The 21,053-nt window shown below is 43.0% G+C and overlaps 1 protein-coding gene across 2 annotated transcripts in view; it reads right to left on the minus strand.

The window, feature by feature from the left end:
• prrc1 (proline-rich coiled-coil 1) overlaps positions 1-18,914 on the minus strand; it is a 34,991-nt gene extending 16,077 nt beyond the window's left edge. The window contains exons 1-5 of one of the 2 annotated variants that reach the window (XM_046290491.1): positions 18,605-18,914; positions 17,542-17,654; positions 16,058-16,468; positions 7,615-7,763; positions 28-130 (exon numbers count right to left, since the gene is read on the minus strand). In XM_046290491.1, the coding sequence (XP_046146447.1) occupies positions 28-130; positions 7,615-7,763; positions 16,058-16,468; positions 17,542-17,638 (760 nt within the window). In that variant the 5' untranslated portion in view covers positions 17,639-17,654; positions 18,605-18,914. Of the gene's footprint in view, positions 1-27; positions 131-7,614; positions 7,764-16,057; positions 16,469-17,541; positions 17,655-18,596 lie in introns of both variants that reach the window. The other variant, XM_046290492.1, reaches the window with a different exon arrangement.
• Between the last annotated feature and the right edge of the window lie 2,139 nt (positions 18,915-21,053).

Raw genomic sequence — 21,053 nt, forward strand, 5'->3', positions numbered from 1 at the left:
AATTAATGATAAATGGTGTTGACTTACTGATGTATGGAGCCATGCCCGGGTCCAGAGTGGTGATCATGGATTCCACTGAGTGCTTGGTCTTATCCAGGACCGTCTTTACCATGTGGTTACCTGCCACGCCCTGAGGATGGACACACACAGTTAAAACATGTTCTAAGGCTGGATGTCATTTGCATCCCTTAACTGACTGGTTGAAATAAAACGTTATGTTAATGTGTGACAATGAATGCGCTAATGACCCAAGCTAATTAGTATCATAGCTCATTACTTCTACAGGTGGTACAATGTTTGAAGGAAATTAAGTTAGGCTAAGCGACTGTTTCAAAGTACCTTTTTTAAACTTTACTCTGTATCCCAGTTGTTTCAAAAGCATTCTAATGTAACTGAATAAAAACACACCATCACTAACTCATGAGTCCGTACACCAGGGGTGGTTTCAGGACAAAACAAAGTGGAGGGAACCCTGAACAGTTCCAATTGTTGAACCAACAGTTTGTGCCTGTCTGCCCGACTACCTGCCAGTGCGCAATGTGCATGTAATCCCAAACAAGACTGGATGGCAGGGTTTCCGTTAGCCAGTCAAAGCTGGGGATTTGGCCGATAAAAAAAAGCAGATAAATTTGGAAGTGGCCAATTATCCGGGATAATGCTTTTTAGTCTATTAGTTGATGTAAAAACCAGTTGATGTAAATACATTTGACTGGTCATGCTTATCGGTCTACAGGTTAATTTGTATAATTTTGTGGAATTAAATTGGCGAGTGTGTACAATACAGTGCATTCTTAAAGTATTCAGACCCCTTCACTTTATACACATTTTGTTACGTTACAGCTTTATTCTAAAAGGGATTACATTTTTTAAAATAAAAATCCTCAACCTATGCACGCAATAACCCATACGAACAAAGCGAAAACAGATTGACATTTTTGGTCCAACAGTTGACAGTTCCCGTCAGAGCAAAAACCAACCCATGAGGTCAAAGGGATTGTCCGTAGAGCGTTGAGACAGGATTGTGTCGAGGCACAGATCTGGGGAAAGGTACCAAAAAAATGTCTGCAGCATTGAAGGTACCAAAGAACACAGTTAGCTCAATCATTCTTAAATGGAAAAAGTTTGGAACCACCAAGACTCTTCCTAGAACTGGCCGCCTGGCCAAACTGAGCAATCAGGGGAGAAGGGCCTTGGTCAGGGAGGTGACCAACAACCCGTCACTCTAACAGAGCTCCGGAGTTCCTCTGTGGAGATGGGAGAACCTTCCAGAATGACAACCATCTCTGCAGCACTCAACAAATCAGGCCTTCATGGTAGAGCGGCCAGACGGAAGCCACTCCTCAGTAAGGCACGTGACAGCCCGCTTGGAGTTTGCCAAAATGCACCTAAAGGACTATCAGAACATGAGAAACAAGATTCTCTGGTCTGATGAAACCAAGATTGAACTCTTTGGCCTGAATGCCAAGCTTCACGTCTGGAGGAAACCATGCACCACTCATCACCTGGCCAATACCATACCTACAGTGAAGTATGGTGGTGGCAGCATCATGCTGTGGGGATGTTTTTCAGCAGCAGGGACTGGGAGATTAGTAAGGATCGAAAACCTGCTCCAGAGTGCTCAAACAGGGGCGAAGGTTCACCTTCCAACAGGACAACGACCCTAAGCACACAGCAAAGACAACGCAGGTGTGACTTCGGGACAAGTCTCAATGTCCTTGAGTGGCCCAGCCAGAGCCCAGACTTGAACCCGATTGAAAATCTCTGGAGAGACTAGAAAATAGCTGTTGTGGAGATGCTCCCCATCCAACCTGACAGAGCTTGAGAGGATTTGCAGAGAAGAATGGGAGAAACTGCCCAAACACTGGTGTGCCAAGCTTGTAGCATCATACCAAAGAAGACGCAAGGCTGTAGTCACTGCCAAAGGTGCTTCAACAAAGTACTGAATACTTGGTCATGCAATAATATGCAAATTAATTACTTAAAAAGCATACGTGATTTTCTGGATTTTTGTTTTAGATTCCGTCTCTTACAGTTGAAGTGTACTGCCTAAGATAAAAATGTTGACCTCTGCATGCTTTGTAAGTAGGAAAACATGCAAAATCAGCAGTGTATCAAATACTTGTTTTCCCCACTGTGTGTGTGTGTGTGTGTGATATATATATATAGATAGCTGTTCATTACTCATCTTGTTGGCTGAGGAAAAGTAAACGTGGACAGTTCAAAGTGCACATCAGAATTCAGCTTGAAGGACTGCAAATAGTTAATATAATTACCATAATCTAAATGTGATCTGTCATTCTGAGCCCCGTGGGTGAATACCAAAATCAGGTTACACACCCAATGAATATGGGTCCGGCAGATTTCTCAAAATGTCTGGTAAATTAAAACGTTGCCGGTCAAATGAACGGCGCAACATTTTCCTAACAGAAACCCTGCTGGATAGATACCATTCGGCCTTATTCCCAGTAGAGACTGAATGGATACAATTAGGACTTATCAGACAAGCTGTGTTCCTGATCCCAACTGTCTCCCTAACTGTCTGAGCCATACCACAGTCCTCCTTGCCAGACAGCCAGCCAGATGAATAGGAGGAAGAAGACCTGAAATGGCACCCAATTCCCTTAATAAGGCACTTCATTTGGCCAGGGCCCATAGAGAATAAGGAGCCCTTTGGGCTGCAGCCCTGGATATTACCAGATGTACTGGTCATCTAACGCAACACTGATAGCATTAGCAGACAATTTATGGGTGTCGTCCAGGAAAGTGTTTCCCCAATACAGGCTGTTGCGTATTGAGCGACAGGAGATTCGGTTCTGGCAGGACATTGACTGAAGGTTCATCATACAAAATGGGGTTGTGACGTGTAAACACATCCATTTTGGCACAAACACAGACAGTCCCACTTCTGATCTTTTACCCAATTATTGTCAAAATAGCAAATCGAATTAGGCAAAATAATTGGGCTGCCTGTGTAAAAGCAGCCTAAATTACATTTGGACCGTGAGTGTTTTATAAAGTGGACTTAAAGAGATTTAGTTAAATGTCAAGGGGTCGGTTTCCTCGGACACAGATTATACCTAGTACGCGACTCATTTCAAATCGGAGAAAGCATGATTTTTGTTGTAAAGGCGTCAGTGTCTGGGGAAACAGGCTGGGAAAGTTCACTTGTTTTTTCTCTTTTGTGACAGAACAAAGAGACAAGGAACTGTTTAATATGCAGGAAAGGTGTTTTACGAAACTCAGTGCAAAGACATATTGATCTGAATGCCTGATAGGTTAAAACATCAGGTTGAAACACGCTATGCAATTCTGCTTTATAAGAGCAAAGAACTCATGTCACATGCGCCGAATACAACAGGTGTAGACTTTACCGTGAAATGCTTACTTACCAGCCCTTAACCAACAATGCAGAGTTAAAAAGTAAGAAAAATGTGCCAAAAATGAACAAGAAAATAGTAACGCAATAAAACAAACAATAACGAGACTTTATACAAGGAGTACTGGTACTGAGTCAAATGTGCATGGGTACGAGGTAGTTGAGGTAATATGTACATGTAGGTAGGGATAAAAGTGTCTAGACAGTCAGGATTGATAATAAACAGAGTGGCAGCAGTATATGTGAAGAGTGAAAGAGTGTTTATGTGTGAGTGGTGTCAATATAAGTCTGTGTGTGTTGGAGTGTCAGTGTAGTATGTGTAGGCAAAGGCCAGTGTGCATAGAGCAGGTGCAAATAGTCAGGGTAGCCATTTGATTAACTGTTCAAACAGTCGCTTCGGTAATGTATTCAAATAATTTTTATTTGTCACATACACATGGTTAGCAGATGTTAATGTGAGTGTAGCAAAATGCTTGTGCTTCTAGTTCTGACACTGCAGTAATAACCAACGAGTAATCTAACCTAACAATTACCATATACACACAAGTGTAAAGGGATGAAGAATATGTACATAAAGATATATGAATGAGTGATGGTACAGAACGGCACAGGCAAGATGCAGTAGATGGTATCGAGTACAGTATATACACATATGAGATGAGTAATGTAGGGTATGTAAACATTATATTAAGTGGCATTGTTTAACCTGTTACTCCTAACCCATACTTTTTCGAACATTCTGTTAAAAATCGCGCAACATTTCAGCGCCCTGCTGCTCATGACAGGAATATAGTATATGCATATGATTAGTATGCGTGGATAGAAAACACTCAGACGTTTATAAAACTGGTTAAATCACAGCTGTGACTATAACAGAACGTGCGTTTCATCGAAAAGTGCAGGAAAATCACTGAAAATGGAAAAATATATCCATGCGCGACTTGAACCTTGATAAAGGTGAACCACAGTTAATTGATAAATTGATAAAGGTGAACCACATTTAATGGGGCTGAGGTTGCAATACCTACAGCTTCCACACGTTGTCTAGAGTCTTGTCATTTGCCTACTATTTGTTTCTTGGTCAAACAGAGGCAAGGCAGCGCAGTTCTTCCGGTCTCCGACCGGATATTTTGGTTGAGATTTACCCGGACATTATTTCCAGACGGACAGCTAAAGAATATACTTTGCCTCGTGATAAAATTTGATCGCTTATTAACGTTTACTAATACCTAAAGTTAATTACAAAAGTATTTCGAAGTGTTTTGTGAAAGTTTATCATCGACTTTTTTAATTTAAAAAAATGACGTTACGTTATAAGACGCTATTTTTTTCATTTATCACACAGTCTTCATAGATCGATATCTAGGCTATATATGGACCGATTTAATAAAAAAAAGACCCAATAGTGATTATGGGACATCTAGGAGTGGCAACATAGAAGATGGTCAAAGGTAATGAATGTTTTATATTTTATTTGTGCGGTTTGTGTAGCGACGACTATGCTAATTATTTTGTTTACGTCCCCTGCGGGTCTTTTGGGGTGTTACATGCTATCAGATAATAGCTTCTCATGCTTTCGCCGAAAAGCATTTTAAAAATCTGACTTGTTGCCTGGATTCACAACAAGTGTAGCTTTAATTCAATACCCTGCATGTGTATTTTAATGAACGTTTGAGTTTTAACTAGTACTATTAGCATTTAGCGTAGTGCATTTGCATTTCCAGATGTCTAGATGGGAATAGGAGGTAGGAGCAAGAGGTTAAAGTGGCTAGTGATACATTTTTTACACCAATATTTCCATTATCAAAGTGGCTGGAGTTGAGTCAGTATGTTGGCAGCAGCCACTCAATGTTAGTGGTGGCTGTTTATCAGTCTGATGGCCTTCAGATTGAAAAACAGCTTCTGTCTCTCGGTCCCTGCTTTGATGCACCTGTACTGACCTCGCCTTCTGAACAGGCAGTGGCTCGGGTGGTTGTTGTCCTTGATGATCTTTATGGCCTTCCTGTGATATCGGGGGGTGTAGGTGTCCTGGAGGGCAGGTAGTTTGCCCCCGTGATGCGTTGTGTAGACCTCACTACCCTCTGGAGAGCCTTACGGTTGAGGACGAAGCAGTTTCCGTACCAGGCGGTGATACAGCCCGACAGGATGCTCTCGATTGTGCATCTGTAAAAGTTTGTGAGTGCTTTTGGTGACAAGCCGAATTTCTTCAGCCTCCTGAGGTTGAAGAGGCGCTGCTGCGCCTTCTTCACCGCGCTGTCTGTGTGGGTGGACAATTCAGTTTGTCCGTGATGTGTAAGCCAAGGAACCTAAAACTTACTACACTCTCCACTACTGTCCCATCGATGTAGATAGCGGGGTGCTCCCTCTGCTGTTTCCTGAAGTCCACAATCATCTCCTTTGTTTTGTTGACGTTGAGTGTGAGGTTATTTTCCTGACACCACACTCCCGAGGGCCCTCATCTCCTCCCTGTAGGCAGTCTCGTCGTTGTTGGCAATCAAGCCTACCACTGTAGTTTCGTCTGCAAACTTGATGATTGAATTGGAGGCATGCATGGCCACACAGTCGTGGGTGAACAGGGAGTACAGGAGAGGGCTCAGAACGCACCCTTGTGGGGCCCCAATGTTGAGGATCAGAAGGGGTGGAGTTGTTTTTTACCTACCATCACCACCTGGCGGCGGCCCGTCAGGAAGTCCAGTACGCAGTTGCACAGGGCGGGGTCGAGACCCAGGGTCTCGAGCTTGATGACGAGTTTGGAGGGTACTATGGTGTTAAATGCTGAGCTGTAGTCGATGAACAGCATTCTCACATAGGTATTCCTCTTGTCCAGATGGGTTAGGGCAGTGTGCAGTGTGGTTGCGATTGCGTCGTCTGTGGACCTATTGGGGCGGAAAGCAAATTGCAGTGGGTCTAGGGTGTCAGGTGGGTTGGAGGTGATATGGTCCTTGACTAGTCTCTCAAAGCATTTCATGATGATGGAAGTGAGTGCTACGAGGCGGTAGTCGTTTAGCTCAGTTACCTTAGCTTTCTTGGGAACAGGAACAATGGTGGCCCTCTTGAAGCATGTGGGAACAGCAGACTGGGATAAGGATTGATTGAATATGTCCGTAAACACACCAGCCAGCTGGTCTGCGCATGCTCTGAGGACGCGGCTGGGGATGCCGTCTGGGCCTGCAGCCTTGCGAGGGTTAACACGTTTAAATGTTTTACTCGCGTCGGCTGCAATGGAGAGTCCGCAGGTTTTGGTAGCGGGCCGTGTCAGTGGCACTGTATTTTCCTCAAAGCGAGCAAAGTTGTTATTTAGTCGGTCTTTTGTGTGTCCCTTGTGTTACGTGATTGCTGTACCAGGCACAGTATGTAAAATATGTAAAGTGTGATATGTAAAATATATGTAGCAAAAAAAAGCTGTAAATAATATGTGTTGCGCCAAAGAGGGGGTGTGGAGAATGGGTTAATAAAAAATTTAACAAGTATTTCAGCAGTACTATGGCTTGGGGGTAGAAGCTGTTCAGGAGTCTTTTGGTCCCATACTTTGCACTCTGGTACTGCTTGCCGTGCAGTAGTAGAGAGAGAAGTCTATGACCTGGCTGGCTTTCTTGACAGTTTTTCTGGCCTTCCTCTGACACCGCCCGTCTTTGCACTATTGACTTATACTGCGTTTTGACGAGGGGACACAAAAGACAGACTAACGGCAAAAGCAAGTCAGCACGACAGTATGTGTTGCTACAGTGATTTCAGCAAACAGTGCAAATTAACATCAGGAAGAAAATGACGCTACGGCAGATGGCAAAAGTTGAAATATTTTAACACTGGCGGCAAGTCCCGTCTACCGTGGCTTCTGACAGCATTTACCTCCAGCCTTAATGGCATTTACAGTTGTGCTCTCATTGAAAACAATGTCATCCGGTTTACCGCCTGCCATCTTCCTCGTACCACGTAAACACAGCATTAGTCCTGTTTTTTAGTTTAGTGAGTGTTTCCTGCTTTTAAAAAGGCAGCCCTGCTGTGATGCCTGGGTCTTGTTCATTAGACATCAAACCGAAGAAAACGGACTGAAACAGGGAAGGCCAACCTGGGCTTGTGAAATAGAAAAGCCTATTTCCGTTGTACAACATTTAAAAACGTTCGCCTAAAGAACACAATGCGGATGTCCACTACTGTGTGTGTGTTCACATTACTTTGAGAGTGTCAGGTGCGTAAAAACATCCACTGCCCTACCGAAATTACTGAAAAAGACGTACCTTGAAGAAACCCCAAATGCCGCCCCCCGCGTTGGCATCTACGGCAAGGCGGGGGTCCTCGTTTTCGACCTCAGGGAAGGTGATGGGGGAGCCGGCATCTAGACCCCCTGACATCATTGGCTGTTGCACCATTGGGTTGGATACTACCCCTGGAAGAGACATCATGAATACCGTTACCACTCATCACAACGTACTGTATACCAGGGTTGTGTTCATTAGGCACCAAAAGGAAATGTTTTCGCAACAGAAAACGAAAACATGCGTTTATCAGACACATTCAGGTCCCCTGTTGCGGTCTGCTTTCTTACAATTGTGTTCATAAGGGGCCAAACTGGTGGTATTCAAATCAGGGCCTGGAGAACAATAACACTGCAGGTTCTCATCCTTTCCTTCTCAACAGGGACTGATTAAGACCTTGGACACCAAGGTCTGCCCAATTAAGGACAGGAATCAGTCAGAAAAAAAATCATTAAAAAGCAGACCTTGAGGCCTGGATTTAAATACCCATGCTGTATCCAATAGGCATACAGAATGACAACCAAAAACAGCAGGTGGACTTGCACAGTAACAAAATAATGTAATCAAGAGAATAGACACTAGGTAAACACATTTATCCATGCAAAGTAAACAGCAGAAACAGATACATAAACCACACCCACCTCAAAGACAAACACCTTGGCTCAAACAAACATTCAAACTATTTTAATGTGTCACCGGTGTGATGTTTAACCATTGTGTGTGTACGCATTGCCCCATTTGTTTGTGAGGTAGTATGTTACTCACTCTGTGAAAGTGCTTGTATTTTTTTTAATTAGTCACATGTAAATTGTAGTGTAGTGAAATACTTCAGCTCTGAGCTCCAACAGTGCAGGTGTGAATGAAACAAAACACCATATAAAAAATTAAAAAATACTGAACAAAAATATAACACCCAACAATATCAATGATTTTACTGACTTAGTCCCTATAAGCAAATCAGTCAATTAAAATAAATACATTTAGGCCCTAATCTATGAATTTCACATGACTGGGAATACAGATCTGCATCTGTTAGTCACAGATATGTTTTAAAAAATGGGAGGGGCATGGATCAGAAAACCAGTCAGTATCTGGTGTAACCACCATTTGCCTCATGTAGCATGACATCTCCTTCACATAGAGTTGATCAGGCTGTTGATTGTCCCACTCTTTAATGGCTTTGCGAAGTTGCTGGATATTGGTGGGAACTGGAACACGCTGTCGTACACATTGAACCAGAGCATCCCAAACAGGCTCAAATCAAATCAACAGGTGACACGTCTGGTGAGGATGCAGGCCATGGAAGAACTGGGAAATGTTCAGCTATCAGAACATTTGTGAGACGCAGAAAAAATGAAGATGCTGGAAGAATGCTTGACGCCATCTGTCAAGCATGGTGGAGGCAATGTGATGGTCTGGGGGTGCTTTGGTGATGCTAAAGCGGGAGATTTATACAGGGTAAAAGGGATCTTGAGGGATCTTGAAGAAGGCCATCAGTCAAATTTGCCATGCCATCCCCTGTGGAAGGTGCTTAATTGGAGCCAATTTCCTCCTACAACAGGACAATGACCAAAAGCACAACTCTAAACTATGCAAGAACTATTTAGGGAAGAAGCAGTCTATGATGGAGTGGCCAGCAGAGTCACCGGATCTCAACCTTTACTGAGCTGTTGTGGGAGCAGCTTAACCGTATAGTATGTAAGAATTGCCCATCAAGCCAATCCAACTTGTGGGAGGTGCTTCAGGAAGCATGGGGTGAAATCTCTTCAGATTACCTCAACAAATTGACAACTAAAATGTGAAAGGTCTGCAAGGCTGTAATTGCTGAAAACTGAGGATTCTTTGACGAAAGCAAAGATTGAAGAACACAATTATTTCAAATAAAATTATTTATAACCTTGACTACATCTAGACTATATTTCCCATTCATTTTGCCACTCATTTCATGTATGTTTTCATGGAAAACAAGGACAAGTCACCCCAACGGTGTACAGAGTAATTATGACCACTTCCGGAGAACATCCTCAAACCAATCAAAGCTTTCGCAGCATGAACTGACATATTGCTCATCCAATCACAGGATTAGGATCAGAGAATGAACCTAGTGTGTTGCATTGGGATTGTGCCAAATCAAAATCAAATCAAATTTTATTTGTCACACACATGGTTAGCAGATGTTAATGCGAGTGTAGCGAAATGCTTGTGCTTCTAGTTCCGACAATGCAGTGATAACCAACAAGTAATCTAAATAACAATGCCAAAACTACTGTCTTATACACAGTGTAAGGGGATAAAGAATATGTACATAAAGATATATGAATGAGTTATGGCACAGAGCAGCATAGGCAAGATACAGTAGATGGTATCGAGTACAGTATATACATATGAGATGAGTATGTAAACAAAGTGGCATAGTTAGTGGTTAGTGATACATGTATTACATAAGGATGCAGTAGATGATAGAGTACAGTATATACATATGCATGAGATGAATAATGTAGGGTATGTAACATTATATTAGGTAGCATTGTTTAAAGTGGCTAGTGATATATTTACATCATTTCCCATCAATTCCCATTATTAAAGTGGCTGGAGTTGAGTCAGTGTCAGTGTGTTGGCAGCAGCCACTCAATGTTATTGGTGGCTGTTTAACAGTCTGATGGCCTTGAGATAGAAGCTGTTTTTCAGTCTCTCGGTCCCAGCTTTGATGCACCTGTACTGACCTCGCCTTCAGGATGATAGCGGGGTGAACAGGCAGTGGCTCGGGTGGTTGTTGTCCTTGATGATCTTTATGGCCTTTCTGTAACGTCGGGTGGTGTAGGTGTCCTGGAGGGCAGGTAGTTTGCCCCCGGTGATGCGTTGTGCAGACCTCACTACCCTCTGGAGAGCCTTGCGGTTGTGGGCGGAGCAGTTGCCGTACCAGGATGTAGAAGTTTGTGAGTGCTTTTGGTGACAAGCCAAATTTCTTCAGCCTCCTGAGGTTGAAGAGGCGCTGCTGCGCCTTCTTCACGATGCTGTCTGTGTGAGTGGACCAATTCAGTTTGTCCGTGATGTGTACAAGGAACCTAAAACTTACTACACTCTCCACTACTGTCCCATTGATGTAGATAGAGGGGTGCTCCCTCTGCTGTTTCCTGAAGTCCATGATCATCTCCTTTGTTTTGTTGACGTTGAGTGTGAGGTTATTTTCCTGACACCACACTCCGAGGGCCCTCATCTCCTCCCTGTAGGCCGTCTCGTTGTTGTTGGTAATCAAGCCTACCACTGTTGTGTCGTCCGCAAACTTGATGATTGAGTTGGAGGCGTGCATGGCCACGCAGTCATGGGTGAACAGGGAGTACAGGAGAGGGCTCAGAACACACCCTTGTGGGGCCCCAGTGTTGAGGATCAGAAGGGGTGGAGATGTTTTTTACCTACCCTCACCAACTGGGGGCGGTCCGTCAGGAAGTCTAGTACCCAGTTGCACATGGCGGGGTCGAGACCCAGGGTCTCGAGCTTGATGACGAGCTTGGAGGGTACTATCTGCCACAGAGCATTATGGAGGTTGTGTTGAGAAGCTTGGTGACATTGTTGGATAGAGATTAAGAGTGATTATGTTTACATTTAACCTTTATTTAACTAGGCAAGTCAGTTATGAACAAATTCTTATTTAAAATGTAGCTGCACAATTTAGCTAGCTAGCAGAATGAGCATGCAGTTCTCTGCCTGAATGACTAATGCTACTGAAAATGTGTGACTTTTTGTTGAAGAACCCCTTTCATTCTCTGGGGTACACGGAAAAGGTGCAAATTAAAACCGAGAGTCAATCTCTGACTGAGATCAGTTTCATGAAGAATGAAAAGGTGAGGGCTTTCAGTACCAATTGGTATCAAAAGTATAGCTGGTTAACAGGGAGCCTTTCATCAATCCGCCTGTATTGCTGGTCTTGCCTGCTTTTTGAAAAGTCTGAGCATTGTGCAAAGTGTGTGTGTGTGTGGGGGGGGGGGGTACTGTGACTTGAAGAACATTAAGGGTTCAGCTAAATGGAATCACAAAAGCTGGGAGCATATAAATACCTGCATCAGATTAAAGATTCTGGGAAAAAGCCACATCGATCATGTAATGGACGAAGGTCTGCGTATTCAAACTGCGCAACACAAAGAGAAAGTAAAAAGAAACAGGGATGTACTCAAGCTTTGAGGACACGTCGAGAGGGAAAGTTATGCTAACAAAGGCAACGACAGGGAGCTTGCAGAGGTCTTTATGTTGTACATTGTGATTTTAAAGTTGAATTTAATTTACAATTGTTACCAATTTTGTATTAATTTAAAATGTTGTTTTCAACAGTTTTTTCCCCATGCTCCACCCATGGCCCTCTGAAGAACTGAACAGCCCTGGTCCTCTGCTGTCTGTTATTTCCCATATTCCCTTTCATCCACCGGCACATTGAATATTTCCTCTCCAAGCACTGCGAGTACCCCTATACATTTTATTTAATTACTATGTAGAGTCAATCATATACACAATGTGATTTCACTCCTTGGTTGGACTAACTCATTCTTAGCTCTTTAGTCTAACTATGTGTTAAAGTTTTGTTTTCACAGTCAAATCCTGTCCTGCCCTTAGTGGAGGAGTTGGGCTCTTTTCCAACACAATCCATGATGAGCCTCTTTCTGTAATGAAGCCTCATCCCTGTCCTGCACTGAAGTCAAGCCTCTGAACACCTCTGCTCATGCCTCATACCCTCATTAAATCACTGCTGCCCTTCCCAACACTAAGTAGCCCTTCCCAACACTAAGTAGCCCTCTTATTCCCATTCCCCATAATATTTTATCATAAATGTCTTTAAAAGTTTCAGCTTAAAATCATAGCTCTTTGATGATTTTTAAAATGCGCTTTGCATTCGTTCTGCGACTATACCATGGGTCTTCCATCCTCAATTTTTCAAGTCACCAGCCTCCACTGGATTTTACGCTGGCCAAACGAGATGTAGCTACAAACAAAACAGAGTTAAGCGGTTGCAGTCTGCCGTGAAGCGTTCATCCATGTATATGCATAAGAGTCTAGCTACATTTTCAGATATTATACATTTCTAACTTCGTCAGAAAGTTGTTTTCATTGCAAGTTAAAAGCGTACTTTTAGCTAGCTAGTGAACATTAGCTTGCTGGCTCGCTGTGTAGTACTATTATTCCATTCACAGAACTATTTGCATTCTTAGCTATAGCCTAATGTTAGCTAGCTAACATTGAACCTGGTTGGTCATCTTTAGCTACCTGCAGATTCATACTACTGCTATGACATAATTTGTATTGTTTGGTAGTAGTACGAGTTGGGATTATGCTGGTTCATTGTTTAGTTAGCTAGCTACATGTCTAAACGGAACACTTCACCAGATGATTAAATCCCATCCACTTTGACTGATGTGGCTGGGGGTTGGATCTAGCATTTCCTTCATATGACCCATCAATTCAGACAAGTGTGTCAGGTCAGCGTCGTCTAATAATTATAAAATATTTTTATCTGGGCACTTTCTGTTATTGCTACTATGCAAGTAACCATTTCAATGTACAGTTTACACCTTCTGTATCCTGTGCATGTGACAAATCAACTTTTTATTTTATATAGTGTGTTTTTACCAGCGACAGTAATGTGAACAACAACGTGACCTGCACCAAAATCAGATTAGGATATAGGCCAAGGACAAGATAAAGTGGATTTTTAACTGGAGTTTTTCATTATAGTAGGCAACTTTCACCACTTTTAGTCTTTGGTTGTTTACTAAACTAATCACTGTTTATCAAATATCCTCACATGTGAAGACTTAGAGGTGGGTGGGGCTTAAGATATCATAACCGCCATCGATAAGAGACATTACTGTGCAGCTGTATTCATCGACCTGGCCAAGGCTTTCGACTCTGTCAATCACCACATTCTTATCAGCAGACTAAACAGCCTTGGTTCTTCAAATGACTGCCTTGCTTGGTTCACCAACTACTTCTCGGATAGAGTTCAGTGTCTCAAATCGGAGGGCCTGTTGTCTGGACCTCTGGCAGTCTATGGGGGTGGCACAGGGTTAAATTCTCAGGCCGACTCTCTTCTCTGTATACATCAATGATGTTGCTCTTGCTGCTGGTTATTATCTGATCCACCTCTATGCAGACGACACCATTCTGTATACTTCTGGCCCTTCTTTGGACACTTGACTAACCTCCAGATGAGCTTCAATGCCATACAACTCTCCTTCCCTTTGCCTCCAACTGCTCTTAAATGCAAGTAAAACTAAATGTATGCTCTTCAACCGATCGCTGCCCCTCACCTGCCCGAACCGTCCAGCATCACTACTCTGGACGGTTCTGATGTAGGTATTTGTAGTTGTCCACATATTCTAAGTGTCTGGTTAGACTTTAAACTCTCCTTCCAGACTCACATTAAGCATCTCAAATCCAAAATTAAACCTAGAATCGGCTTCCTATTTTGCAACAAAGCATCCTTCACTCATGCTGCCAAACATAACCTCGTAAAACTGACCATCCTACCGATCCTAGACTTCGGCGATGTCATTTACAAAATAGCCTCCAACACTCTACTCAACAAATTGGATGCAGTCTATCACAGTGCCTTCCGTTTTGTCACCAAAGCCCCATATACTACCCACCATTGTCACTTGTATGTTCTCGTTGGCTGGCCCTCGCTTCATACTAGTCGCCAAACCCACTGGCTCCAGGTCATCTACAAGTCTCTGCTAGGTAAAGCTCCGCATTATCTCAGCTCACTGGTCACCATAGCAGCACCCAGCCGTAGCTCGCGCTCCAGCAGGTATATCTCACTAGTCACCCCCAAAGCCAATTCCTCCTTTGGCCACCTTTCCTTCCAGTTCTCTGCTGCCAATGACTGGAATGAACTGCAAAAAATCTCTGAAGCTGGAGACTTACATTTCCCTCACTAACTTTAAATATCAGCTATCTGAGCAGCTCACAGATCATTGCACCCGTACATAGCCCATCTGTAATATAGCCCATCCAACTACCTGCACCCCAGTATCTCTACTTGCACATTCATCTTCTGCACATCAATCATTCCCATGTTTAATTGGTATATTGTAATTACTTCCCCACCATGGCCTACTTATTGCCTTACCTCCCTTATCTTACCTCATTTGCACACACTGTATATAGATTTTTCTACTGTATTATTGACTGTTTATTTATTCCATGTGTAACTCTGTTGTTGTATGTGTCGAACTGCTTTGCTTCATCTTGGACAGGTCGCAGTTGCAAATGAGAACTTGTTCTCAACTAGCCTACCTGGTTAAATAAAGGTGAAATAAATAAAAAAATCAACTAAAAAAGAGGGTGTAAACAATGCTGAATGGGTGTAGACAAAGAAGAACTCTCCAGTAGGTGTACCAAGACATTCTCAAAAGTGGGGTTATAAGTTTCAACTTTCAAAGCAGAATTACTTTCACATTGTTCTTCAACTGCAGTGTATGATATACCATTTTCTATAAAGTCTATACTTTTATCCAATGTAAAAAAATACAGTTTCAAATTTTGCTACATAAGACTGAATCGAGGCGGTCGGTCACAAATGCTCACTAACAGAGATGTAAACAAATGTGCACATAACATTTGAGAGAAATAATCTCTGTGCATATGGAAAATTATATTTTTGTTTAATGTATACACATATTTACAACTGACAAAAATAGATATCCATTGGGGTGTGGGCAGGCTAAATAAAAATGTCCATATGGAGAGTAGGTAGGACTAGTGGAGTAGTTTGCATGTGTCTCTTCTCCATGTGCGTTTTTGTGTCAAGCCCTAGAGGGCCAACCCGGAACCTGGCATTCCACTGAGCCACTCAAATTGGTGGGCTTATTTCCCTCTCTGCTTGACCACAGATAATAGCTTTCCCTTTAGCCCACTGACCCCTTACCCATCACACACACACACACACACACACACACACACACACACACACACACACACACACACACACACACACACACACACACACACACACACACACACACACACACACACACACACACACACGGCAGAGTAAAAGCGCCAGGCTGATGACCATGTTTGAATGTGCATTCTAGGAGATCCAAGTCAGAGAATATCTTAAGGTTATCACCTGAAATTGTTCACCTTTCCCCATCACAATACATTGCAATGACAGTTCAGTTTAGCACTAAAAAGGCATTGGTAAGCGAGCACCTTGGACACACATGGACATGGACTTCCATTCAATTTCCACTTTACAACTCTTGTGTTGGGAATGATATACCCAGACTGAAGTCTCAGGCACTTTTCATCAAGACAGGATGACCTAACAGACCAGAAGCTATTGATAATACCGAGGCCTTTGCAATCAGTTCAAATCGACAAATATAGCCTACCCCACGTGGCTACTTTAGCTCCGGTCAGTCGGCAGCCTTACCTGTCATCGGGGCGGCGCTGGAGAAACTGGGCATGAGCGGCGTCTGCGGTGTGCGTCCGGCGTGCCCCCGCGTGATGTCATAGCCCGCACTCATGGTAAAGCCTGTGGTGGGCGGGCCCATCGGTGGCGCCGTCATCACCGGACCAGTCGGAGGCAGGGCCCCAGCGCCCATCGGGGGCGGGGAGGGATAGGGGGAGGAGAAGGCCATGGGGCTGGGGGTGTAAGGTGCTCCCCCGATGGGCGGAGGGGGGTAGGACAGGGTGGGTATGGGGCTGCCGAAGGGAGGGGACGCGGAGGAGTGGATAGGGGGGATGGAGGTGGAGACAGCGAGAGGGGCGGGGGTTGAGAAGCCCTCGGGGGCGAAGGTGGATATGCCGGTGGTTCTGGGGAGGGACAGGGGACTGGACAGGCCTGGAGGGGAACAAGAGAGTATTATTGAGTAACAAATAATAAGGTAAGTATGAGAATGTTTAAAGGGATAATTCACCCAATTTACAATGTACATGAAAGTTGGAGCAAAGACCCCACTGAACCAAATCTTAGCGTAGCTATATCTTCGAGTGTAAAACAATTCTCTATCACTAGCTATTGTTCCTTTAAACCCAACATAATGACTTGATAATAGCCCAAGCACTACTGCATTGGCTGAAATGAATGGCTCGTTGTACAGCCTGGCCTACGTCGACATTCTGAGGATCGTCGGGATGTCATTTCCATTGTAAGAAATACAATGGACAGGCTGCTTCCATTGCACTTCAGAGAACATAATTTGCCCAAGGCTCCAATTATTTCTGTGATAAGTATTGCTGTGTTACTGCAAAGTTATACAGTGAGCAGGTGATTATCAGAATTGACTTGCACGGTTCTGCCTAACAGCCGACCTTGTCCCTTTGTCCCACACAAACTCAAGGACAGACAGTCTCTCATGCCAATGTTCCAAGCACTAATCCCCTCCTCTGCTTTGCATCCCATTCCAACAACTGACAAACTATGACCTCAAGCCGTTGACCTCTCTCTTGCTTGATGTTGTGACTACGGAGATACATACTGCTAGAAACTGAGGCTGTGTTTCATTGCAGAATGACACTCTCTCCCCTCTGCTCTCATTGTATGCCCTCCTTACTTAGAGATCTGAAAGGATTGATATAGGTGAAAGCAACACAGAAAAGTCTAGGCGGAGCTTTTGATAATAGACTACTCTGTAAAGGAGAATGAATGAGGGCAAAAAGAAGTGGACAACTTTATGAAATGAAATACAGCCCAGAAGATTGAACAGTTTTAAGATAGAAATTTAGCATTAAAATATAAGGTTGCATTTTTTGCCTTGTCTTAGGATATAGACCTAGCAGATTTGAAGTAGCAATTCCATGCTTTTGGTAGTGTACCGAACCAAAGCTGGACGTATAGCCTGCATTTTGTGCCGTTGGTGGAGGTACCAACGTAGGTTGGATGCAGTGCATCCACTGTATCAATGAATGACTTACCCATAGTCAGGGGAGGGGGGTTGACTGCGGCTGCCATGCTAGGGGGAGGCAAAGGGGAGGCGGGTGGGGTGGTCTCTATTCCACTTTCTTCCATCATCTTCCCGGCCTTTGGTCTGCCACATCAAAGAAAGGACACATTATTAGACAACATGGCTCGAGTTCTTAGTACGAGAGGCAGTTCTTAGTTGAGGCACGTTTAATGGGGTCTACACAAGACTAAGTTGGAACGGGCAGGTGTCAGAAAACATGGAAGCTAAAGCTCCTAACTAATGGCCCCCTCTCCACTGTAACTCGTCAGTTCTCTGGATAGGTTGGTATTCTTTATTCCAATGAAACGTAGGAAGCCGATGTAAGACTGGTAATAAGAGAACTGCTGGAGAGTTAGGGATAAAGGTGAGTTCTGTATACACACACACTGAGTACAAACAGAACGTGGCACTTTCATAAAAAGCGCAACGGTACATCGTTGACATGATATTGGTAGTTGCTGTTTTTGGTCATTGCATTATTACCTACTTGTATTATTCTAGTGTTTTTTTTTAATTGTAGAAAGATAAAACAGTGACTGCCTGGCCTGTACCAATACAACTCTTGGCAAAATGCCGGTTGTTAGCCAACAGTCAGCTGTTGCCACGTCTTCATCATGCAGAGGCGCACGAGTGTGCATCAATGGACAGTGTGCATGCGTTTTACATGAAATTGTGGAGTGTAGACTGCTGTGCCATCAATAGTAGTTCGCCTTTGATGTAACGTTATAAAATAAACACATGTAACTAGTTAACTAAAGGCAACAGCTAGCTACCTCTTTTAGTTATCACCTTGTCAACTGCAACATAACTTTATAGCTAACTAAACGCACAATTATTTTGTAACTTTTAGGTTGTCTGCGAGACTGAGGTTTTATAACTAAGTTACTGTTAGCAAACTAGAGCTAGACGTGTAAATTAGCTAGCAAACGTTAGTTATGCTGGTTCATGCTAGCTAGACTGATTTACCGCAAGACAAAAGCATTCATGTAATGACTGACTTTTTTTGCACTTGACAGAAGTACATACATTCCTACCTGAAATCTTGATATTCCAGAGAAACGAGTGGGTGGAAAATCAATCACTTTCCAATGTATTGAGCCAAAAGAGAAGTAGCAAACGCACTAACTGTGGAAAGATGGCCGCGTTCTAATGACGTCAGGCATTGCCACGTATTACCAAAGTGGGATGAACAGTCGGCTCGTGTTACTAATCCAATGTTTTCCTTTTTTGTAACCTTTACTGTGTATACTTTACTGTATTTATACTTGGGATATCACTTTTCAACAGTAAACGTTCCAAAATCGCTGGAGGAAGTAAAGTGACAGAACTATTGGTTAAAACTGCAACACCGGTTCTCTAATAGTATGAGTGAGGTATTTCACTATGGGATACGCCTCCAGTTTATTCTTCAGAAGACTTATTACACTACGCCAGCCATGATTGGCTGGACGTCGAGATGTGTGCGTGGGAGAAGGGTGTCCCTCCTACCCTATGCAGCTTCTCTGAGTCATTCAAGAATAAGCCAAACCTCTTCCTTGCTCATCCAAGGAGGGTGTTCTGGTGAAATATCTCACTCATACAATCAGAGAACCGGGGTTACAGTCAAGTATTTGTTTTTGTATTTCACTATGGAATATACTGACCTCCGTATTGCCAGATAAGCTTATCCTGACAACCGACTGCCCTTTGCTATATATCACACAAATAGGCATTGCACCTCAGAATATCCTACACGTAAAACAGCATACTCCAGGGTCGGTCCATCACTCAAGGGGGTCCATCACTCAAGGACATGTGGTACTGAAAATGTATATGGTTATATTATGTAAGAACAATGGTGCAACACTAATAAAAATATTATTTCATAACAAACACGCTTTGAATTGCAGTCACTGTCCACTGTTCTGAAAACACATCAGTACACTGTTGAATTGTCTCCTTTTCCTAGACCAGGTATTCCCAAACTTTATGCCGTCGGGGGTACGCCAAATAAAAATGTGATTCCCATGTAATTTTATATATTTTTTGCAACAAAAAATAATCTTCACATTTTCAAACATTACATTTATATTTTCCAACAGGGCTATCTATACATTTGGGTGAGGTTTATTTCTCACCTGAGGAGCCTCGTTTCACTGCCAAAAATCATGTCAAATACAGGTAGCCTAGTCAAATAATTAACATTCAATCACATTAACCGTGACTCTCTCGCTGGAATTCCACTAACGGTTTGTATGTAGCCAAATGTAGCTGCTGTTCATGTTGGTATCTGTACTGATAGCGCAAAAGCCATGACAGGGAGACATAGTGGAATGGTAACGCATGTGCAAATAGTTGCTCCCGACACCACTTGGGTACATTGCAGCATCCACCAAGAGGCTCTTGCTACTAAGGGAATGCCTGACAGCTTGAAAGACGTTTTGGACACTACAGTGAAAATGGCCCCTGAACTCGTGTATTTTCTGCACTATGCAACGATATGGGCAGCGACCATGTAATGCTTTTACAACATACAGAAGTGCACTGATTATCAAGGGGCAAAGTATTGACACATTTTTTTAAATTGAGAGACTAGCTTAAAGTTTCTTTACTGACCATAATTTTCGCTTGTCTGACTGCTTGCATGATGACGAGTTTCTCACACGACTGGCCTATCTGGGTGATCTTTTTTATTGTCTGAATGATCTGAATCTAGAATTACAGGGACTCTCCGCAACTATATTCAATGTGCGGGACTAAATTGAGGCTATGATTAAAAAGTTGGAGCTCTTCTCCGTCTGCATTAACAAGGACAACACACAGGTCTTTCCATCATTGTGTGATTTTTTTTGTGTGCAAATTAATTCAAGCTTACAGACAATGTCAAATGTGATATAGCGAAGCACCTGAGTGAGTTGGATGCCCAATTACGCAGGTACTTTCCAGAAATGGATGACACAAACAACTGGATTCGTTATCCCTTTCATGCCCTGCCTCCAGTCCACATACCGATATCTGAAATTGCAACAAGCGGTTCTGTGAAAATTTAATTTAATCAGAAGCCACTGTCAGATTTCTGGATTGGGCTACGCTCAGAGTATCCTTCCTTGGAAAATTGTGCTGTTAAGACACAGATGCCCTTTGCAAGCATGAACCTATGTGAGAGTGGATTCTCGGTCCCTCACTGGCATGAGAACTAAATACAGGCACATACTGTGTGTGGAAAATGATTTAAGACTGAGACTTTCTCCAATACAACCCAACATTGCAGAGTTATGTGCATCCTTTCAAGCACACCCACCTCATTAACCTGTGGTAAATTAACTATTTTCAATTAACAAATAAGGTTTTATATGTAAGATGGTTAAATAAAGAGCAAAATTATTGATTATTATTATTTGTGCCCTGGTCCTATAAGAGCTCTTTGTCACTTCCCACGAGCCGGGTTGTGACAAAAACTAATTCTTATGTTTAATAAATGTGTGTGTGTGGCAGGCTCACAAC

This window comes from Oncorhynchus gorbuscha, linkage group LG11 (assembly GCF_021184085.1).
Source record: "Oncorhynchus gorbuscha isolate QuinsamMale2020 ecotype Even-year linkage group LG11, OgorEven_v1.0, whole genome shotgun sequence".
Lineage (NCBI taxonomy): Eukaryota > Metazoa > Chordata > Actinopteri > Salmoniformes > Salmonidae > Oncorhynchus > Oncorhynchus gorbuscha.